Here is a 24,817-nt window from a genome sequence, read left to right on the forward strand (position 1 = left end):
GGGGGGTAACCACATCCTGATTCAAAAGGGTAATAGAAACACTGCCGACAGCCAGTGGAGCAAAACAGTCTCAAGAACATGTTAATTCTTAAAGTGAAACTGCAGATGTTTAGTTAACTGTATAAAACCATTAAGGTCAGCAGCCAAATGTGGAATGAAACCAATGAAGGCAAAAGAACAAGAGTGAAAAAAGTCCACAGTATCATGGTTTCAGACACATACAGTATTGAGTTCATTTTGAATTCAAGTGTGTGTTTGGGTGACATACAAAAACACTTCTGCCAAACCGTCATTCTCTATTCAAAATCTCTTATGATTTATGTATACAGTGGCATGTAAGACAAATATGTTTCATGCAGACACTACACTACTTTCAGTTTCTTTTTATAGCAACAAACACTGAGATTTCATGAATGGAAAATGTAGTTAACACCATTTTCCACCCACCTCCATTCCCTTGGCATCACCACGTTTTAACATTTGTGAAACATTTAAGGTGCTCTCGTTAAATTTAGTGAGAGGACCAGATTGAAAGCTATGACTGGAGATACAGTGATATAAATAATATTTAATCCTGGCACAAAGCACAATACACCTCCAAGTGTTCACTTTCTGTTGGAAATGAATCTGGGATGTGCTCAATGATTGTTTAGATGAAGATGTTCAGAAGGCTTTTTGCAAAAAAACAAAACAAGTGTTTTTCCTTATCAGTCATCAATTTTGTTAATATACAGAAATCTGTTTGCTTTCTGTTCCCTTTGAAAGCCCTGGGATGATTGATGGTGTTTACATGTTATTTCCTTTGTCACTACACTACCATAAATCTGGAGCCAGGACGGAATTGTGGCATATGCACAAAAGCAGTGTCGACTTGAATAGCCCATCAAGTACGCTCTATGATTTTCTTTCCTAAAATAGAATGACTGAGTCACACACACACTGAAGTGATCGTGCTGTCTCTCTGCCTTTGCGGAGAGGCCAGAGAGCCACCAACAGTGACTCCCATTCTGTCAGTCTTTGTCTTATCTACAGGCCTGCTGTGTACACATCGCCCCTTTAAGCACCAAGTGTACAAGCACAGGGCCACCATACCCCACTTTCTGAAAGTCAATATTTTCGGCTAAAGTACCCTGCTTTAAACCTTGAGAGCCTCGTGCACGCCCACAGCAGACAGTCGGCGGTTGATGTTGCGATAACGACAGCGGAGAAGGTCGCGATAAGTGGAACGCAGGTCTCGGTTGAAGAAGGCGTAGATAAAGGGGTTCATTAGGGAGTTGGCGTAACCTAACCAGAGCAGTGTGCGCTCCAGCCAGATGGGCACGCAGCTACACTCCACCCCACAGATAAAAGGCCTGGCAGTGGACAGGATGAAGAACGGCAGCCAGCACACAGCGAAGACCCCCACGATCACCCCCAGTGTTGTCGCTGCTTTCTGCTCTCGCTTGAAGATGGAGATGTTTCTGCGTTCGCGGTTCAGCAGGCGGGACAAAGCAGCACACTCCTCTGCCACACCTGGCGGCTTTAGGCCCTGCATTCGCAGTGCCTCATTAGCCACTGTTTCAAGGCGCTCACGGCGCGAAAGGTCAGTGAATCGGTGCTTGGCACCACTCTTGCGAGCTGCTCTGAAGATCTTGTAGTACATGACCAGCATGACCAGCATAGGGATGTAGAAGGCTACGGCTGTGGAATAGATGGTGTAGCCAAAGTCTTGGCTAATGAGGCACACACCGGCTGTGTGGACGTTTTTGGCCCAGCCACAGAAAGGTGGTAGGGTGATGGATGCTGACACCAGCCACACTCCCAGGATCATCTTCGCCATCAGCTGACCATTCTGCCGGGCTGGGTAGGTTAGGGGCCGTGTGATCCCAAGATATCTGCAAGGAAAGGAGGCAAAAGCAGTATCAGTACTAACTTCCAGGCAGCTTTTCAACACAGAACTAATGAACTAATGAAGCCCTAAAACCCTTAAATACATTGTCCAGTAGCTTCAACTCAGCAAAAACAAAGATGGTTATTCACACAGGTGATGCCTGTCTTCAGTGAGATGTAACTGCAGCAGTATAGCATCAAATACAGCACATGTCCACTCATTTAAAAGACAGACATTTCAATGAGAGTTCATAAGCTCTGTCATTGCCTGGAGGGCTATTAGCTGCTTTTCTCTGGCTTTGGAGGAGCTTAGCAGGTAAAGAGGGAGTTATAAATCAAACAGACAGCTCAGTGGTTTCAAATAGCAGCTGGAGGTGTCAAAAAAATAAAGATAAAGTGAGGTGTGAAAGGCTTGAATTTGTACAAAACTGAAAAAAATAGCCACTGTTCTCAGAAAATGACAAATCTGTGTGCACATCTCAGCAGCAGCCTCCATCAGCATCAAATGCGTCATTGATGAAAGCTGTATATTTGACACTCCCGGCTGTTTTTCTGATTTTCCACTCTATTGTTAATCAAGATAAAAAGCTTGAGGGAGCACTGGCCAATTCACTTCATCGTTCACCAGGGATGCTATTGGCACTGTGGGCATCAAATTCAGCTCAGTCTGCCTGGATAGGATCCTTCAATTCATCAGCAGCTTTTACAAGTTGAGTTTATATAAATTAGGTCCAGTCTGAAAGTCTTTACACACTTTTCATCCAATTCTTGTTAAAAATGTCGTGGGACTGTGGAGTATTTAATATTCAAATCTTGATATTCAGATTAACGAGCAGACATTATTTAACTTGGTTGTCAAAAATGCTGAATGCCAAAACGAGTCTAAAATCCATTCCAGTGCTTTTTTGAAAACTTTGCTGGCACAACGTGCAGCAGCAGAAAGTTTACACATACAAAGTAGCACTATTCCAAGTTTTCAGTTTGCCACAAGCTTACTCGTTTTAGAAAACAGGACGGCTGTAGTCCAACATCCATGCAGCACATTGTAGCTTGTTAACAACTGTCAACGCACAAGTGGTATTGATCTAAATCAGAATCACTTGGACAGAACAATAAGGCTACAACTGCACTGCAGCTGAAAGCACTCGATTATGTCCCCACCAACACGCACATCTGACACAGATCTAATGTCTTTTAATCTGCTTAAAAAACACCACACGTGTAATTCGACGGGCACCTGAGGCATTTGACCTACATGCAGCTCATATCGGAATTTATCAACGTTGCCATGACAGCAAGCACAACATCTATCATTCATCTGAAACAGACAGGCGCCATTACTTTTTCGCCCGTGGCAGCTCAGGTGGACCGGCGGTGGCACAGACGACCGTGAGACACAAGAACAGTAAGATGTCCCATTTCAGAAGCAGACAGTAACTTGGTGCTTCCCATCTAAAGTCAGGTGCAACAGACTATTATAGTGTCCGTCTCAAAGATCCCTTGGCTCCGGTTAGTTGTGCTCACTGAATATTATGTAACAACTACTGTTTATTCAACACCCACCAGTCCCTCCAACCACTGTTCTACCTATCCTACAACCCTCACTTAAAATGTACCTAAGCTTAACAAGGGGGACTGAACACATCCATGCGAGTGATGTCAAATAGATACAAGACAGAGTCTGAGATGGGTACACTCCATGCTGTGGGAATTCTCGGGAATACATAATGGAAACCCAGTAATGCAACACTCCTTTCTGAATGCATTATTCAGTAATGAGGAATGAAATGCTTATTTGGGGGGATATTTGTGTGTCTGTGGGGGGTGCAGGGCAGTTCTCCACGAAACTATGACTCATTTTCGGCCCTTTAGAAGGCAGAGCTGTTTTCAGACGATACAAAATCCTCTCACCATCCTTTTTGGAGAAAAACAACTGTCAAGTTGGATAAGATAAACACTCATTTTAACACTTCATTACGTAGCTTTCTGCATGTATTCTAGCAGGATGAGCTGATGCAAACGTCTGGTTCGGGTTGGTTTTATCTTCTACGTTTTGACAAAGGGATTAAACTTAACTGACCCCTGTTAGCCCGCAACAAGATACAGCATACACGAACGTTATATATAAAGGAGCTTTGCAGGTGAGGTCTATATAGATACACACAATCAGCAGTACAAAGTACCAAGTAAACAAAATACGCACAAATTACAAAATAATGTGATGTGTTCATTCAGTCGACCTGCCTGTTTACCTGTGTGCATTGCTAAAGCTAGCGAGCTTGTCACACAGGAGTGGCAGAAAGTGATGTAAACTTTGAGCACAAAGCACAAACCCACTGGGCCAAAGAACAAGAGTGCCCCGCAAATCTCATAACATATGTATCACAACTGACAACTGACATCCATGGGGCTAACCTGCATACCCTTTGAACCAAGTGAGCAGTGACTATGAGCAAAAGGTAATATTACATTCGTGGGGGCTATGTGGCTTACATTTATATGATAGTGGCATCCAACAGAGTTAAAAGGCTGAGAGACTGTCAGTCACTGAGCCTGATATCACAGAAATATGATATGTCCATCTGCTCTCAACATTGTATTCTGTGGTGGTGGCACATAATGTGTTAAAATGACATGCCTTCACCACAGAAAAAATATCAATGGAAATCAATAACCCATAGAAGTTTGTGAAACAGTCACGAAATGTACTCTATTGATTGGTGTCCATGGACATGATTTCTTCTTTATTTTCATGTCCCTCAGCATGATTTCGTCTCTGTCTGCATCACGTCTTTTTTCTGTCCGTGGGACCTCTGTAGGACCTGGGAGCACAGAAGCTGTGCTGTTACTTCTCATCTTATATTTGTTTTCTTTCTTATAGTTTTTTTTTATCAATAACTGTTGTATTGCACAACATTCAATCACAAGATTTTATCCTTGTTTTCCTCCCCTTATTTTATCCTCTATAAGTCATTAGCGGAAGCGGCTCGGCGAAGGCGAAGGCGCTTAAGTGAACTACAATAACTGACTTTTTTGGTCACTCAGTGGCAGCAGAAACAAGCTCTGTATAAACACAGCACTGTTACATATTCAAAAACCTTTAAAGTTTACATGGTGAAAGTTATTAGCAAGCATCCGGACTACACAGAGCAACTTTATTTGAAGTCTCTGATCATGTGATGTCCAATATTCACTGTACTTCAGCTGTGAATTTGTTTTCTACAAAATCCTGTCTTTCTATTTTGGTGGTGCGCTGGAAAACTATGCTAATGATAGCTGAGAGTCAACCACAACAGTAAATTTGCAGGCCAAAACAATGAGCTTAAAGACCTCTACATTACGTTACATGCAGCTACTAACTAGAGTCAAATGCAAAAATACATGAAATTGTAGTGTAATGTCGTCTTCTGTTAGCGTTAGATTAAATTTCTGAAGTAAACATTCGGGTTGTGGGCAAAGTAAGGGCACGAGGACAGCTTCTTCTGTGTAACTCATTCACTTTTTCCTTTTACTGTCCGACTCAACCGTGGGATCACTCGACACAACACACGATGTGATGCATCACTCACATTATATCATTACACCAAACCACTACAGGCAAAGTACATCACACCATGTAGTTCCCTATTTACATCCATGAAAATAATGCATTACCATTAATCAAATGATTCAAATTCTCTCAAACCTGAAAATGCAAAACAAAAAACAAAAAAACACAATTAAATCTCATTTTACTGTAGCATATTACACAAAATGCTTATTGAAAACCACATGGAATATCTCACAGAGGAAGCACATAAACATGCTAAAAACCAGATAGTAACACCATCCATTAAACAGTAACTGTGACATACACAGGGAGTACAGAGGTTTTTTTTTTTTTTATATATCTCTGGAGGATTCAGGGACATATCCACAGCCGCAGCAGCCATTGGGGATTACCCAGCCACAGACAGTGTGCCCGAGCTAATGGAGAATTCCATTACTTCCGCTAGGCTACCAGCTAGGGCACAGTAAAGTGAACTATTTTCTGCACTGAAAGACTGTAACTGGCCCTGGTGCGCAACAGTCGTCAGTCATCTCTAGGAGCACCTCTCAAGCCTTTTATGTCTGAGAGGGGATACACAGTGAAATATTTACCAAGCTGCAGTTGGTTTTGGGTGAAGGAGTGTTAAATTTAGAACATGTTCTCCTGAAAAGAAAGTAACAAGATGCGAGGAAAGTCAAATGACTTTTTTTTTTCCCACAGAAACTTTCAACAGGAGAATCCTCACTCATTCATCTCACTCGGGCATTTAAAATTCCTATGTCATTGCACTTGAGGGCAATCCAAAATGAGCCTGTGGAAAAGTGTGGCCCATTTTAGGAAGAAAATCTTTTTTCGCTACAGTCTATCTGTGTGAGCGAGGAAGGCATGGAGATGCACAAGTTGTCTGAAATCAAAGCATTTTTGTTTAAGAACTGTCTCTTCAAAAACTGAGAAGTGCAGCTTGCCTGCTTTTTATCCAGGAGTCAGTAGTGCGTATTCACTGCTTTCAAGCTTGGTTTGTTTGACATAAATTGAATGAAAGTGCTGAAAAAGGGGAAAATCTGAAAAAACCCAATTCATTGTTCACTCTCTGTTTAGTGCAAATTCTTGTTGTTTCTGCTAAATATTTTAAAGAAAACCTTGTTTTCTTATTGATTTTGTATGCTGTACAGTGCTCTGATGATAGTGTTTACCGGCTGGACAAACCCTTAACCAATAATGTTTCTCTTTAGATAAAAGATAAATGAAAACAAAGATTTATTTCAACAAAACTATAGTCATAGCGTTTGTATTCTGAGATGCCCTGACTGAAGGGCACCAAATCTGTCTAGTGAGAGTAGTGGGATTTCTCCGACATCACACAACAACCGCAGTCCTCAAGGAATCCTTCAGCTCTCCTATTCTATTTGAGGAACCTCTTTAAGACAGAAATTGAGCTCCTTCTCTCACACATCACACTGCACAACATGAGCAGAGCAGTAATTTCCTCCACTAAAGGACGCAAAGGATCAATCCCATCTGTTTCGTATACAGAATTCAGTCTTACTCTCTTAGCTCAAAGTGGCACCTGTTTGGGTCAGGTTCTGTTTTGTTCTCTGACTTCTGCGGTGATTAAGACAAGAGTGAGTGAGGAAAATAGCAGCTGTGGACTATTTTTTTTAAAACTCTCATTTACACTCTTACATAAGCCAAACTGAGTCATTCCTGGACAGACGCACTTCATCCTTCAGATATGTCTGTTACCTCTAGCCACATTACTGCCAGCTCAGGTCAGACTGGTGTCAAATAGCCTGTGAATAACTGCTGGCACTTATTTTAGCTACATGCAGAAGAAGAGGATGCTTGTGAACTGCCACCTAAGAAAAAAGAGACGTTTACCAGAAGGTTTATTGATCAGGACTGTGAATACTTTATGATGACTAAGGACTTATCTAACGCTCAATAAATCATTTTGCTAAAATAGGACCAACGTTTGTCAGAATTTGTGATGTTGGTTCGGATTTTCCCACCTATGATTATGTTCCCTCCCTATGATTATGGTAGCCATGGAGACAGCTGATGACTAACTATTTACTCCTTAATTACTTTATTAATTAAGTTAGAATCAGGGCAACAGGGATACATAATGCTTTATAGCCTGCTATATGCAAGGTTTAAACATAGATTTAATTTCTTTTTTAATTTTTGGGGAAACGTTAGCACTGTAGATTGATTGAAGAAAAATGTTAAACAAACCAGAGCATGTTTTATATTTTAGATTCTTTGGGTAGCCACTTTTTGCTTTGATAACAGCTTTACACTCTTGGCATTCTCTCAGTCAGCTTCTTGAGGGCGTCACCTTGAATGGTGGTCTTAATGTGTTGGAAGACCATCAGTTGTGTTGTGCAGAGTTATGGTTGGTATACAGTTCTATACAGTGAATAGCCCTATTCGAATACTGTTCTTGTCCATATTGTGGCAAGAACCACTCAACTAAGTAAAGAGAAACGCAGTCAAAGGTCAGTCAGTCCGGGACATTTTAAGAATTTTGATAGTATCCTTCAGGGCAGTTGTGAAAACCATCAAACGCTATGATGAAACCAGTCCTCATGGCGGCCAATTTCAGAAACCGTAAATTAACAGCACCTCATATTAGAGTCCACATAAATGCTTCACAGAGTTCAAAGTAGCACATCTCAACATCGACTGTTCAGAGTAGACTGTGTGAATCAGGCCGTCATGGTCAAATTGTTGCAGAGAAGCAACAGCTGAGGAAAAACAAGAAGAAGAGGAGAACTGCTTGGGCCAAGATACACAAGGAATTGACATTAGACAGTGGAAATCTTTTCAAATGGACTTTTCAAATCTTTTCAAATGATGGAGGAGGAGGTGTGATGGTGTGGGGGGACTTTGCTGGTGATGCTGTTGGTGATTTATTCAAAATTCAAGGTACACTTAACCAGCATGGCTACCGTTCTGCAGCAACATGCTATCCAATCTGGTTTGCGCTTAATGGGACCTAAGTGGGGCCGTTTTTCAAGAGGACAGTGACCCCAAACACACCTCCAGACTGTGTAAGGGCTATTTGACCAAAAAGGAGAGTGATAGTGTGCATCAGATGACCTGACCCTCCACAATCACCCAACCTAAACCCAATTGAGATGGTTTGGGATGAGTTGGGCTGTAAAAGTGAAGTAAAAGCAGCCAACAAGTGCTCAGCACCTCTGGGAACTCTTTCGAGACTGTTGGAAAACCATTACAGGTGACAACCTCATAAAGCTGATGGAGAGAATGCCAGGAGAGTGCAAAGCTGTCATCAAAGCAAAAGGTGGCTACTTTGAAGAATTTAAGATATGAAACATATTTGTAGACAGAAATATCTCAACATCTATTGAATGGATTTGTCGTGGCATTTTGTGCAGACATGCATGCCCTCTTAGGAAGTGTAACACTGGTGAAACTTTTCATCTCGCGCCCCCAGCAGATCAAACTTTTACTTTCGTTTATCACCAAGTTTTTGACATTCCCTCAGCCTTTGTTGTAATGCTGTAATGCAGCAACCTCAGCCACTAGCATGGTTGTATATGATTAGTCTTGTTATATGGTTGCTTTGTTGTCTTTATTTATTTTCCAGTCACAGTTTTGAGTTATCCAGTGGATTTACTAGACTGTGAGCTGAATACCGTTCTGCTTCCCTTTCCCATCTTAATATAAAGTGTTGCTAAAAGATTTCACATGGTTTCTGTATCCAGGAGAAACAGAGAAATTACTCAGTTGCAACTTGACTTGCCAACAACACTCCAACAACAATCAATCAAATGTTCTTTTTGTGTGCAGCCTGGCACACAACACAGAAGGCAGAAAGCAATAGTGTAATACATACAGGCACACATGGTGTGGCTACTACAAACTGAATCAATTGTACTTTGTGGTTAGTGGTTTGGAATCATCTCTGAAACATGGGGGATTTTTAAGGTTACTGTATTGTCCTATAACAATTTTTAACATCAAATACCTCAGAGGGCATGTCTTACAATCCTTTTAGCCACCACCTAAATATTATTGGTTTCCAATCCACCACAGATGGCACCCTGAACTACACTTTAAAAGCAAAGTATGCTTTATACTGTTAATTATATTGCAGTTGTAATCAGGAATCTTTATTGTCATTATACAAAAGTACAACCAAATTGTATGCAATCCCCTTGGGTGCAAAGACTTGCAGTGGAAGTGTGAGCTTTTTTTTACAGAAGCACTGTGTGTACTAGAAAGACACAACTAGAAACTGCACTTCCACTGCTTTGACAACAAATAGGAGGAACTAAATCAGACATCATAAAGGAGCCTTTATGATGTCTGATTTAGTTCCTCCTAATTGTTGTAAAGCAGTAGTGTGGATATTTTATGGCCTTCGCTGCACAGCACACCACCTGTCCCTGTTGGTGGTTTACTGGCTCTCACAGCGATAGAGATGATGGGCAGCTATTAGTGCCACAGTGATAAATGGATTCCCCTTCCAACAGTCAGTGTGTCCATCCCCGTCAGAGCAGGGTGTCCTTGGACAAGAAAGTAAATACCTCGCAGGCTCTACAGAATAGACTGGAGTAAGTAGAGACTGGAGTCATTCTCAATATAATGCCTCTTTTTGACTGCATGGTAGAGATCTTTATTCACTCGACCCAGATTTTAAAAAGAGAATCAAGAATGCCATCCCTTCAATATCCTTCATTGTCTCTGTGAGTTTGTGTCTCGTTCAAGATGAAGTCATGGCAGTTTCAAACAGCAAATCCTTCAACTTTGTTGCACAGATCAAGTAAAACAAGGTGAAAAGTTGGTTTAATGTGTCGACCAAACACGTCTCAGGACAAAAGAGTTTCTAGCTGTTCTGACCAGCCACATTCAAAGGTGGTCTGAAAAGCCTCCCGAGATAGTGAGGAGTGAGACACAGTAATCATTCAAATAGAAATAGCGGCTAGTGTTTTGTGGAATGCATTCGTGATTTCTGTCTTACTTCCAAGCACCTGGACAATCTCTTCCTGGAGTGGGCTGATTGTCAGTTTTGGATAGTTACAGAAATTGTCAGACACCATCCCCCACAAATTCCAACGTTGCAAATAAACTAAGATAATCTAATTGCAGCCTCACCCACCATTTATATGCCTTTTCTTTATGTCATGTTTGTCAAACTACTATTCCTGAGGTCAAGAATGAACTTTTTTGCTCAACATTAATAAGCCCTTTAGCTTACTCTCCAATTTGCTGCGGCTAGCTGCTCTTCAGTGGTGTCCAGTGACCAGCTCTACAAAGTGGGACTATAAAGTGAGAAAACCTATTTCATCGCTGCTGCTGCTGCTGCTGTCACTGGTTAGTATCCTATAGCAGCCACTGCTGTATTACAAGCACCGCTGACACTCTACCTTTATTCATCCATTACTCTACTGCATTTCAAGTTTTTAAAAAAAACAACAAAAACACGCAATCCCATCAGAGACATTATTGGACGCTGTTCTCCTCTCACTCATCTGACACCGTGTCCCATCGGACTCTGACAGCATCATCTGGCCTTGATCTTCGTGTTTTGACCTCTTCTTCCTGATAACTGCAGCCTCAGAGAGCTTCTCTCAGCTCTTACGGTCCACAAGATACTTCGAAAGCACTCACAGATATCCCTTGATCAGTGATCCATGGCTTATTAGTCAACCAATCATACACTGGACAACGGTGCTATGTGTAGCTCCGTTCATCCAGTCTGGCTAAAGATTAGGGTTATGCTGTAAAAGGTTTGGCAAGTAGGTCTTGGCTTCGGTTACATCATGGTTAAATGGTTAGAAGAATGTATTTAATTATTACCTTTAAGTGTGCATGATACTCAAGTCGCCAGGTATTTCCCTGTCTCTCTGGACAGTCCTGTCACCCAGAACTTACATTTATATGGTGTACTAAATTCCCCCAATTACGATGTTGTAATTGCTGCCTGGATTATGTTCAGAGGGAAATGTAATTTTTGAGTGAATGAAACTCCACATTTATCTTCCACACCGGGGTAACAGGATGGTGGTCGAGACGTTCAAAGTGCACTACTGACTTCCTGATTTCTCTCTGTGGTTAGGTTTAGGCAACACAAGTGCTTAAGGTTAGGGAGTTCTTTCGATTAAACCAAGACCACAATCTCTCTCTCACCTTAACATCCAGGGCCTTAATTAAGCCAGCATTTAAATTACTGCCCAGATTATTGACCTGAAATGTTTCAGTCAATATCTGACTCTATGCCAATTTATCTGGTACTATATAAATCTCCAGGAGGTCGTTCCTTGTTGAACTTCTTTCCTCAGTTGTTATTTAGTCTCCCTCCATAAATTTGCAGAGGATCAGGTCCTGTGTCTTGCTGTTTCTTGTAGTTAATATTCTGAAGCAGAAGCAAAGTGGTCACAACCTCAATTTCCATGGCCTCGCCTATAAATAACCATTATGTAAGCAAAATAATGAGATTAACATAAAATTTACATATGCATAAGAACAAAGAGGCATTATTGTTTTGACGAGGCCTGTTAGGAAGCTCATCAGTCAACAAAAACTTGAAGCTGTGCACCTTGAATCTCTGTTTTTTTGTGGTGTAGCATGTGTTGTGCATCGAATCTGGGCCACAGTGTTTTTCAGTAGCAACAAAACAAGAGAAGATAAACAAGTTTTCTGTGTCTTATCAGTTTACCTCAACACACCATTCATTTTTCTTTCTGAATGGATATTTGCCCACTTCTTCGCCATCTTGCCATTTTTTAGTTTTTGCTTCCTCTCAATTCTTTAATGGACTTCCATTATGTTTGAAGCCATGGTGACTAGACTTGTGACGCAGCTGCAAAGCCTCGGTAGACCTCTGTCTCTCTACCAAGAAAATTAAATATGCACATGTACAGGCCACAGCCTCAGCGGGATATGCTGAGGAAGAACCTTTAATTTGCGTGTTATATGGTATGCGAAGTGCTAATGTACATTTACTGCGGTCACCATCCCACTAACTGCCCCAAATCTGCAAACTCATTTAGTGAGATCCCAAAACGCTCTTTCAAATATTAATGAGCGTGCTAACTCTCTCTTCATTATTATACAATGACTAAAGTCTGTTAGTGGAAGGTGAATAAGTGTGTGCCAGCAAGTCCATCTTCCTCTCTTTCTCCTGTCATGATGATGTGAGGGAGTGAGGGTGAAGAGCCCCTCCATCTTTGTCACCTTCCCCTTGGTTCTGTCACTGAGTGCACTCGCTCCCTCAAAGGACACCTCCGAAAACTAAATAAGCTTAGAGGAAGTCTCAGATGTGGGGGAGGAATCTAATTCTCCACTTCTTTCCCAATTTACTCCTGACCTTTTAGGACAAAAATGTTGAACAATTTTAGTTACCAAGGATACCACAGGCAGCTCCTCTTTTCAGCCGATTCACTTTCTTCCAATTTGGCATCCTGCCAGCAGTTAGTATAGCTGAAGTAGCTGTGCGGGCCATTATATGTCATCATTTTGTGGCTCGGCAAATGGAAAAGGACACTGAGGAGGAGTTTATCCAACTTGTCCCCGAGACCTTAGACACTACCATGTAATATAAAGGCAAATGTTGAGGACTGTGCTTTCTCTCCACCTCATGTTCTCTTACTGACCTTTTATTTTTGGGACATGAAAATATCACAAATATTAAAAAACTCCGCTAAGAGCAAGAGAATGCTCCTGATACCTGTATTACTCCAAACTCTAGCATTTTATCCTCAGAATTCGGTCTCCGTGATTGTGCAGTTATGATACTTTAAAGCTCAAGGTTATCTCTTAGGAATTTTTATAGGGCATCAATCATATTTCAGTTTCATAACTCCCATATCCCTTTTTATTGAGAGGCAAAAGACAACAATCATGTAGAAATGCCTTTCGTGTTATTACTCCTGATTGCAAAGTATTTAAAAACAGACTCCCTTAAATGACTGCCAATCAAGGAATCCACTCCAAGAGACCATAAGATAAGGAATCTTCCTTACAAAGTAACAAAATAACAGATGTAATGATGAAAAAATGTGTTTCTTCATCATTGCAAAGCACATCTTTTGAATCTCTCTTCAAAAAGCAGATTCAACATGGCATTAGGAGAAATGATGACACAATGATTGACTCAGATATCATAGGCAAGAATGGCTTTCATCTGCCTCATATGTTAAGTCACCATGTTGTACGTGTTTGCTTTGTTGCTGAAGATGCTATACAAATAAACCTGCCTTACCTTGCCTAAGGCCTCCCTCTATAGATTTACCTATGTAGGGCAGCAGTTACCTCATCACTGAGTTAAAATAGTAGCTCACATGTAACATCATTGACACAGACATCTAACATCACTGAAAGAAGCTGATATGTACAGGTGCTTCCTTTCCACCTCAGTTATATGCAAGTGAAAATGATTTCCAAAATATAATTGCTCAATGATCTTGACATGATAAATTCTTGCATTCTTTTTTTCATACCAAGTGCTTTGCAGTATTCTCAGCAGGAGATATGAGGAGTTTTGTAATCCTGTACATGATTTATTACATCTACAGTATGCCTTCAGTCTACTGCCAAGATGTTAGCTGTGTCATTCTCAACACATAAATCAGTCAAGTCAGTAGTATTCTGTCCTATAAAGACACGTTTAGACTCAATTGGAGAAAAGAGCACAAAGGGAATACTGTATGTTCAGCTATGCCAGTCGCAATAATTCAAATAAAAGGGGTTGACGGCGGCTTTACTGCTTACATCAGCAAGACTGATATTCATGTTTTTCAGGAGAAGAAAGTAAATTGAATATAATTTGATTTTGCACCGGATGACAAGATCACAAAATAAGGTACGGAGATTGGATCTATGTTCCTGCCTGGACATAGTGTGCACTAACCAGACAAAACTATGACTGATGACAGGAATATTCATTACAAGAGCAATTTTACTGCTGTTTATCTCGCCTACATGCAGCGAGGAGAGGAAAATAAATCTTCAGCCTCAGTTATTCAGCCTCTTTCTATGGGCGGATATTTCATTTCATTGTTGGGGCAATCTTTCAAAACTTGAAATCGCATTGTTTTGCATCTATAATTAGCACAAGCCTTTCAAAGCCTTTCATTACATTATTTGGAATTATTATGTTCATTATGATATATTGAGAGGGACAACTCATGTTGTGTTTTCCCAGCAAAGGGGTGTCCAGACCCTCCCCCCCCCCCCCCCCCCCCCCGTCCCTGCCGTCATTTCCGACAATGCCTCTGCCTACGGGCAAAGCAAATTTAAATGTATCGTGTCACATGTGAACATTTCCAGGATTCATCTTCACATGTGCCAATTTGAGAGATAGACAAACAAATTACCATTATAGGTAAGCAAACACAGCTGTGCCTACAAGGTGATTACACTAATAATACTTATCCAGTGAAGTAAAGGTCACTGCTGTGTTGCAAGAGCAGTGCACATAATGACAGGTAAGAAACGGTCAATGTAGTCATGCTAAACGGAGATTTAGAGAAAGAAATGAGGGTATATCATTCTTAACAGCTATATTTAGTCTACTGTGGACTAAATATCACTGGCCTTGTAGCTTAAAACCACAAAATCATTCATCTCCTAATATACACCAGATTTTGGGGAGATTAAATGACACTAAAATCATCCATCTGTGGCTGCCAGATCATTGGCTCCACATTCACATATGCTATAATGTGCTGGGCATTAAGCTTTATCAGCTGAGCTAATGAAAAGTACTTGTGGTTCTTTTTGAGGAGGTGTCTCAAAAACACCACACACAGGTTTAATTTTTGTGATTGATTGCCATGAAATTTTGTCCAGGTCTCTAAATGATGGATCCTGCTGACATTTCCTTTAGCACTACCACAATGTTCAGTGTTCCTGTGACCTTTTTATCTGGCACCATAATCTTCCATAATCAGAATCAGAATCAGAAATTGCTTTTTGTTACACACAGCTCCAAAATAATACTTACACATTAAACATTATACATGCTAAACACCAGCTTGACACAGTGTCATTCCAAGGATGTTAGCATGTTAGGATAATTAGCCCCATATCCAAACTGAGTGATGCCACAACATCAGCATTCAACTCCAAAGTGAGGCAATGAGAAGTTATGTTTAAGAGTAGTGCTGGTAGCATAGCATCTTTGTGGGAGGCTACTGGCATTTATGCAAAATCACGCACATGCACTCTTTCTTTATGAACTTTGGGACTGCACAACAGTATATACAATTTACACGTATGTGAACTTTAAATCTCAAATGTGAATGCACTGGATTACATTTGATGTTGCTGCTTGTGTTCCCAGTATGCCACATACACACTCACAGGAATTTCAGGGCTGCCTACAGCACAATGACCCAGTTAGTGGCCAGTTCCAAGGTTCAGCATCTCGCTCAAGGGCAATGGCAGTGACGGGTTTCCCTGACTCAATTTTCTATTTCACAGCTGGAATACGAACTGCGCTCAGTGCCAGGGTTGAAATAACTAACTTCTCAACACGTACCTGTCGAGAAAGTGGAAGAATTTCGGCAATGAAGTCGCAATGAACTACAGGGTTCACAAAAAGTTAGGGATATTCGACTTTCAGGTGAAATTTATGGAAAATGTAAAAAGTGAATGCTACAGTGATATTATATCATGAAAGTAGGACATTTAAGTATCAGCATGCAATGGTAGTTTCTTCATCTTAAACAATTTATTGAAAGAAAATCTAACAACAGTGGAGGGTTAAACGTAAAATTGGGATGTGGCCAAAGGACGTCCACTCCTCTCCTTTCTGTGACTCTTCCAGTCTCTGTATCACTGTTCCAACCTCCTGATGACACTCTGTGACCCTCTAAGCTCAGTGAACACCTCCGTCTGAGGACTTCCTGTTTGAAGCCTCCAGTGTTGAGGTGCTGCTGATCAACTGTTAGGTGTCGTCTTGGTCTCATGATGTCAGAATGTGAACAGCAGGATGAGGAGGACTGTTTAAATACCAATTCTAACTGAAGCAGGAAATGTATTGGTGGTGGTTCATCCTGAAATTTCACCTGAAAGCTGAATATCCCTAACTTTTTGTGAGTAGTGTACATCCAATGAACTTTTCCATCATACAATGCTCTTGGTTAATGAATTAAGAATTAACTGTCTGTGTGTCTGCAAGCTGTGGCCTTTGCTATTATTGCAGCACATGCTCACATAGAGACACTGAACATAAACATTAATACACATGGTTGCACAAGATTGGCCACTGATTTAAAAAACTAAACTTCTTAGGAAGTGTTTGAAGGGTCATTCACACTGCCTGCTTTAATGGGCCACATGAACATTTACTCGTGTGCACGGATCGACCAGATGTCAAAACTTTAGTTGCATACTGTAGTTATTCTGCAACAGCAACAATATGCTGAATGTTCAAAACATATTATCTGCAATCCTCAGCATGGTGTGCGTGCATGCATGCGTGTGTGTGTGTGTGTGTGTGTGTGTGCGCATGTCTGTGTTTGTAGTCTCAGTCTCGGCTCCATCAACAGGAAAACCATTATCTCACTACTTGGTGAATGCTGGTTGGCCCTTTGTTCAATCTTGATGAATAATGGACCCCACCTTTGTTATGCCAAACACAAAACATGATTTATGCCACACTGAAGTCACTCAGCACTTTGCCCTTTTGTTCTTCGCACCCCCCCGAGATTGCTGGGTTAACAGGATGACAAGCAAGGAATAGCAAAATAAAACTCAGATCTCTATCTGGTTACTAATCCATCATTCTGTGCAACATACTGCTGCTGATGTATAAAAGTCAGGTATCGCCAGTGTTTCAAGAATTAAGAGTTTCTCACAGTTCTCATCAACTCCCTCAAAACATCAACATCCAAATTGGAGTCAGATGTTTTTCACCCAAAGAAGGATCAAGCAAATGATTCAAAAAACAAACAAAGCAGTCAAAAATAGCCCCCTTCATAGACAAATTTTAATTTGTCAAATATGATGCAGAGCTGGATCTGGTTCAAGAGCTCGCTGATTAGTTATGTGGTCAAATCTGATTTGAGTGGCTCCCTACTGGGACAACCAATAAATTGCCAACATAAATCTAGTCACAGATCATGTGTCAGTGCATGATGAATCTCTGCAGCAGTCTCAAATATCATTTTTCTACCATAAATGTTAACGTTCAAGTCCCATGTAAGGGCACGGCCCAGCCTCTCTGCACAAGGCTTTGTCTGAGTTCTGCCCTTTAACCCTTCCCTTCACTTTGCAGTGCTCTCATGTTAGAGTGTCCTCCCAAAACTCTCCACGGAGCTACGAGGGGCACAATAAAAAAACTGTACTGTGAAAGCTACATTTAACGTGATTCGAAGAGCAAAAAGCTAAGAAATTTAAAATGCTGGATTATCATTCGTGTGCTAGCGGCATGGCTGTAGACTCTTAAGTCTCACTCTTCTTATTTTCTTTATCAAATCGTACTTAGTTGCATTTCTCTCCATTACTGAATTCGTTTTTTCTGAAGCTCTTTGCAAATTAGTGCGATCACTTCACAGAGAACAAAGTCAGATGCATTTAGAAGGGAAGGGGAAGAACTGGGGTGAAGTGAAGGCAAACAGGAAAATAGGATTCATGATAACCACACCACTCCCAGTGTGCACTGCGCTTTACTTCAACTGACCCCTGATGAGGCATATCTGTTATCAGCTATCTGCAAGCTAGTGGCATCAAAGATGGTGACGGCTGAGTGGGAGGTGGGCTGGGGGAATATTTGGTCAAGTGTTTGTGCTATTTGACAACTCAAGAGAGTGATAAAAAGTGTAATTTACACCGTGATCAAGTACTGGTCATGTTCTCCATAATTTCCCCATTCCAAATTAGTGCTGTATTAGGATTAGCTTTCAGATCTATCACACGTCATCAGCAAGAGCATGTGCTTCTCATCCATCGCAATGAACTGTTTCCTATTTTATATAGCAAGAAACCTGAAGTCTGAGCAAGCTGAAACTGCTAAATATGATTACATCCATATGGTGTCAATACAGCATATGTGATGGACTGTAGGCGCCATAGATCTGACAACAAGCCAGAGCTGAATCTATTTGTTTTTCTGACAAAGCCTTCAAATCATGGTTGCTTACACCATACAAGACAGTTTGCTCCAAATCTCAAGTGAGCAGTCGCCTAAAATCCTTTGCAATGACCTCATGGCTCTGGGTTGTCACTGTGTGACAATACTCTGGTGAACATAATGAACAATCACAAAGTCAAGTTACAAACAATAAGCCATTGCCACAGTTTCGCTCTCCTTCCTTTGGTTTTCCTCCTTCAGGTCCATTCCCACGCACACCGTCCTGTCTGATCATGTGATCAGCGGACAATTTGTCTCTCGCTTCAAGTGCTTCTGTAATAAAAGTCGGACAGACAGTCAAACAGGCCAGAAAAGGAGCTGCGGTTGATAGTACAAGCACTTATCAATGATTAACTTGCCAAATGCCTTCTCCCAGCATTTTTATTTCATGCTGCTCTGAAATGTTTTCATTGACAGCAGTTTTGCTCAAGAACAAGTGCTCATTTACAGGATGTGGGCTGTGATGGATTTTTAATTTAAGTGTTGTTTCCTCCTTAAGTATGAGAGTGGCTTGTCTTCTCCGTATGAAACAATTGTAGTGGCTTGTAACATCAAACGTGCCTCTTGTGGTTTAAAAGATCCCCAAAATGTAGCACTCGCTCTAAACTGGTTGTGATCACAGGATTTAAGAAGTCAGTGTAACATCCTCTTTAGTGCCACAACACACTTTCTGTCCCGATTTAGCATTCCTTTATAAGCATGAACCGCCTTTGATCTGATCGCTCTGGCCTAGCAGGAGATGTCCAATCCTCCACATGTCGGCGAGGTGGCCGACAAGTGGGAAGTGAATAGTGCCTGGGAGAGTGGAGCTTAGGCGTCACATCAAATTACCTGAGGATGCGTCAGCTAGGTCAAGTCATCTGTGTCTGCTGCTGCGGGTTGATGTTCCCCAGCTGCACTGAGCAAGCGATGTCTCTCCCGGGACGAACTTACGCGCCAACCTCACAAAAATATTATCAGATGTGGAGGGCGGGTCGATGTGGGAGCTGTGTGTGAACTCGGCTCATCATTGACACACCAGTTGGCAGAGAGGATGTGAAGGCTGTGGCTAATCCTGCTGCCATGTAAGGGCCCCGCTAGCATGATTTCCTCACTCAAAATCCCTTGCAGAAGCTTACGGGTGTGATCACACCTACACTCTGTGTTCTTTAGTCTGAACCGTGGTGGAAAAGTTTACTTAACTGCAGTTATGTGATGTATTCCTTTGCCCTACATCCCATCCATCGTCTATAGGTTCACTAATAGTTGAGCCAGGCTCTGTTTGATTTGATGCAAGTGTCTCTTACTACACCATTCCTCCTCCATTCCTTTAACACTGTCTTTTCTTAGACGTCTGAGGAAATACAGATAAGGACTACCGTCTCTTCCTTCTGTTGTGAATAAATCATTCATATTTGACTTTTGAATTATTGAACATACAACATATTACTCTCAGTGAAGGTAAAAACTGACTGTAGCGAAAAAGATACTAACTTTATGGAAGTGGTTATGCCTCTCCTGAAAGTGCATGCTGGGATATCTTGTGAGAGAGCAGACCTACATTCTTTTAGATGGGAGGCTTTGGGTATGTAACTTCTATATACAGCGCTCAGACTGCACTCTTCTGCTGTGACTGGGTCAGTGCTGTGGTGCGTTAGGTTCAATCTGCAGTGCTCTATCTCCACTTAAAGAGGTTGGAGGTGATAAATGGGTACTCATCCATAAGGAAGGCTTTCACAGCCATAAATCAGCATTTGCACATACAGTACAAAATCAATACCACTGACATGACTCAGGCTACGGGACAGGTAACCTTTTCCTCAAGTCTGCCAATAGCTTGCTGTTAATCAGGGGAAACAGTTTGGGTAACAAAATTTAATAGGGGAAGTTAGTGACTTCAGCAGATGATTTTTCAAGGAAATTGCAGAGGGGAGAAGAGGTAATAGGCTGGACTTAAAATATTATTCAAAAAGTTGAAAGGTAATTTTTCACCTCCATTAGATTCAGAATACATATTAAGTAGGGTGGGGTGCAAAGATGATATGGACATTTCCCATTAGGCTTATGCCATGATGTCTATCTGTTTAATACTTCTGGGTGTATTTGGCCCTTGCCAGAAATATTGCAAATCAATGAGCAGGTTTGTTGTAGTGATAATATTGAATTTTCATCAGTGTGATGACACACTTTGATTTGCCGGGTATTTCATTCACTATATTACATAAAAACACCCACACAGAATCTTTCTTCTTGCTTTTTTATCCATTCACAATTTCTCAAATGATTTTCCAGAAAATTGTCTGTATTATCTCATCATATGCATCGAAAACGTGATATAAAATGACATAAATCATTGCAGAGACTGTTAATCATATGGGCCACTTCTCATACGTCATGCTGATGGTATTCATTCGCCTGATCAAGATGTGAGAAGATTAAAACCGCTTCAGACCCATTAACCACAGTGAGAATGTTCAGATAGTATTTTCAGGAAATGAGAAGACAGGAAATGCGCCTTTTCTTGCCTAACCACTGTCACATGTTTAGATGGACTGCTCAGAAAGTATAAACAGTCATTAAAAATGTGTGTAAATATTTAAAATGTCTGTAATAGACAACACGTACCCACAAAATGGCTGCAAGTGCAAATTCAGCCACAATACAGATAGATTCCCAACAGGGCAGCAGCCTGACCATCGTGTTATGGTTGTGGAAATTTGGTTAATTGCAAATTTCTTTACAAGTATGCACTAATACAAAAAAATGACGAGAACCTTTAATAGGGACCCTCCTTGGGTTGTACATATCACGTTCTGGTTACTTAAAACAGAGAGCTCTTGTTTAGTCTGTAAAAAAGCTTTCTGAAAGCATGAAGTTTGAATGACTTATGCACTCACAGCAGGCGGGGGTCCTAACAAAGGACAATATTTATTTTCAATATGGGAAATGTTGGATTCAGTGTTTAGGGGGCTTGACCTATGCTTAAGTCAGGATGGCTGACACTCAGCTCCATTTACTTTAATTATTATTTTAAGTATTCTAGGGAGGTGCAGAACTACATCACTGGTATAACCCTTTTAACTAATCTAAAGTATAACGGCCCTGTGTCAAAAAGTGTTTTTAAATCTGCATTGTTTAAGTTAAGCTGGATGTTAAGTGTCAGCGATACTGTATTCCACCAGGATGACAGCTGTCACTCTGAAAGCATCCGTCAGGAGAATGTCAGGTCCCTGCAGGATCATAATTTCATAGGCCCATTACATTAGGGACCACTCCTCTGGCTCCACATCGTCAATATTGACATATACAGTGCAGCATCTCCCCTTAAACATAAAGGAGCTCAGAGAGATAATCAATGTCCCTCTGTGCAGTAGAGCATGCAGCCTTCAGGGTCAGTTTAACCCCCACAAAGATATCTGTTCAACGCTGAGCCTCACTTGCAGCACATACTTCTCAGTTAGATTTTACAATGCATGCCGTTGGGAATCCTAAATGACAGCAAGAGAGCCCTGATTACAGCTAATTGTGTGTCTAATTGGCAATCACCATCCTAATGAATTATCTCTACGATTCTCATTGTGAATCATATGCCTAACACACTCTGCATTGTTTAATTAAAACGACCCTGTTTTCATGGAGGTCGGCACAAACAGTTTTACAGAAGCGCCTGCACAGCCTGCGTGGGGATGAAAATAATCCTACAATGACGTCCCATTTTTTTTATAGCTTCCAAATTAGTCTTTTAGTCGACCAGAGGCAGGAAGACGTGGAAAAGATTAATCACAGCGGTGCAGTTTGGTGGGTGTGTATAGTATGATTTCATTGAACGGATTCAGTCACCTGCCCTGTTGTTTCAGACATGCTGAGTGGTGTGTCCATTTGTCGTGCCTGAGTATATACTTCATTCAGTATATAAATTCACTGAACCATCAGTGCCAGTTTTGCCCCTGGTATACAAACACAGGCCTGGTGTAACACATTGACATGGTTTATTTCTACTCCGGTCCACTCTATTAAACGTAGATGATGTCCTCCTTGTGTATTTGCTGATGTGTAACTGGTTCCATACTGATCTGATCAGTATATCTGATCTGAGTGGGGAGTGAGTGGCCACAGATGACTCACAAATCATTGTCATCATCCATTTTCTGTAATCATGGTGACATCTGTGACCTCTAACATAACCCCCAGGAGGGGCGTGTCAGTCTTTACCCAACTAATCTCTTTACCCTCTATCCAGCCAGCTGAAAACACATTCATACATCTGTCAGCTTTACCACCACTGACTGGAGCAATCACACAGTATCAGAGCATGATATCTGTGATTCAGTTCCTCCCATAACATCATTAGCTCTTCAGGCGTACTCAAGTCTCTTGTGCTCAGCTCATCCGCAAGAAGGAAACATGCATAATTCTGGGTGTAATGCACTGAGGTAATAACGCCTAAAAGGTGAGCCGGAGGAAATAATCAGGTCATCAATACCACAGTAAGCTTCTGTCGTCATTACGGTTACTGAGGCAGAACAGTGACACTCATCACTTGTCTTTTACTTCATTGTGGATTATGGTGGGAGCAGTGGACATGTCTCATTTGTCACAAGTTATCAGGCTCAGCTGGCTTTAGGAGCAGCAACTCTGAAGAGCTTTACCTGAGATGCAGAGTGGAACTTGGTGGGTGGGGAAGAGTGCTCAGGTTTTACTTTCCTCATGAATGTGGAAATCAAAGCAGCTCACAGAGGGCCATTTGGGAACCAACTTTCATGAATAATTTTGGAACAATGTGTTGATGCAAAACACCAGGGTCGTGTAACCATATGAGTGCAGCGTGACAGAAAACCAACATTTGTTGTTCAGTTTTCTCAGAAGTGAACTTTACCTACAGCACTATTTGTGTGAAGTGAATTCCAGCAGCTTTTAGGGGCTTAATGATAGAGAGCAGGTGAGGCCTGTGTGCCCTAATCAGATATGAAGGACAATCATGTAAATCGTGTATCATAAGTCATGGCAGCTGTACCGATCCTAAATGCTTAATTACATGAAATACTGCCATGGTCAAGCAAATTAATTAAGCGTGCTATAAATTAATCACAGTCTGTATATTAATTTTCTGGTTCAGTGGTCTCAAAAGAACAGATAATCCGACAAACGCTTGATCTGGAATTAGGCTTGTAAATGCCATGCACTGCCGCAAAAACGCAGCCATTACGTGCGTTTAGCCTGTAATTCATTGCTTCATTTGGTACCTAAACTTTGGTCCCTGCCCTCAGTGTACTTAAATGGTTTAGAGGAGCTTATAAAAGGCCATATGTGTGTCTCCTCCGTGACATTCTAAACGCCGGGCGCACTGCATGCGTAATTTCAGCGCCACTGCAAATTAGCAGACTTCAGTTCCCAAACAGCATTAGTCTCTAACTTTGGAGACGTACCTATCGACGCTGATCACACACAGGGTCATGATGGAGGCAGTGCAGCACATTACATCCATGCCGATGAAGATGTTGCAGAACACCTCTCCAAAAAGCCACTTGCCCCCGGTGAGGTCCGTCACTATGACAAACGGCATCACTACTATTGCCACTGACAGGTCCGCCACTGCCAGGGACACCAGAAGGTAGTTTGAGGGTTGCCGGAGCTTCTTCACCACGCACACAGCGATCACCACCAGCGTGTTTCCCATGACAGTGACCGCCGTGATGATCGCCAACATCACCCCAATAATGATCTTCTCCGGGCGCCCGAAATCCTGCAGTTGCTCCCCGCACGACTCGTTCCACATGGTTGTGGGACTGATGGTGACGAGGACGTTGTACAGGAGCTGCAAAGTGCCATTGATAACTTCGGAAATATCCTCTTTCTTGTTGAAAGTGAGCTCAATTCCCGAAGTATTGTACATCACGACAACGTTATTTCGGTAGGGCTGCAAGGGACGCCTCGCCAGTGCACTCCAATTACGCGCATATTTGGATGTGTGTAACCTGCTCTCGGCTCCTGTCCAGCGGTTTTAGATCGAGTCTGCTGCAGCCACACCACATCAGAGCTGCCAAAGACTCACTGGGGTTCTTGACTGGTTCTCGTTTAACAATGATCCGATCTGTTAGGATGTGGACGTGCCACGGGCGCACGCTCCATCGTTACAGGCAAAAATAACTTGTACTCCAAAACTATGAAATAAAAAAAAGTTCCAGGATCTAAACACAGCTGTCCCCGCACTACTTGGCTCTCAGAGCGCTAACCGGACAAATGTGGACTATTTGGGGAGTTGCGTTGCGCAAACCGCACCTATTCCTGTGACGCATCGCTTAAGACGCACAGACAGCCCACTGACTGAATGC

General features: G+C 41.7%; 1 protein-coding gene across 1 annotated transcript; it reads right to left on the reverse strand.

Annotated features, from left to right (window-relative positions):
* Positions 1-24,465, reverse strand: htr7c (5-hydroxytryptamine (serotonin) receptor 7c). The gene is made up of 2 exons (XM_070833910.1): positions 23,912-24,465; positions 1-1,874 (listed from the first exon to the last, which is right to left on the reverse strand). Exons 1-2 carry the CDS (start codon positions 24,376-24,378, stop codon positions 1,136-1,138), a joined length of 1,206 nt encoding a protein of 401 aa, XP_070690011.1. The 5' UTR covers positions 24,379-24,465; the 3' UTR covers positions 1-1,135.
* Between the last annotated feature and the right edge of the window lie 352 nt (positions 24,466-24,817).

This window comes from Pempheris klunzingeri, chromosome 7 (assembly GCF_042242105.1).
Source record: "Pempheris klunzingeri isolate RE-2024b chromosome 7, fPemKlu1.hap1, whole genome shotgun sequence".
NCBI lineage: Eukaryota > Metazoa > Chordata > Actinopteri > Acropomatiformes > Pempheridae > Pempheris > Pempheris klunzingeri.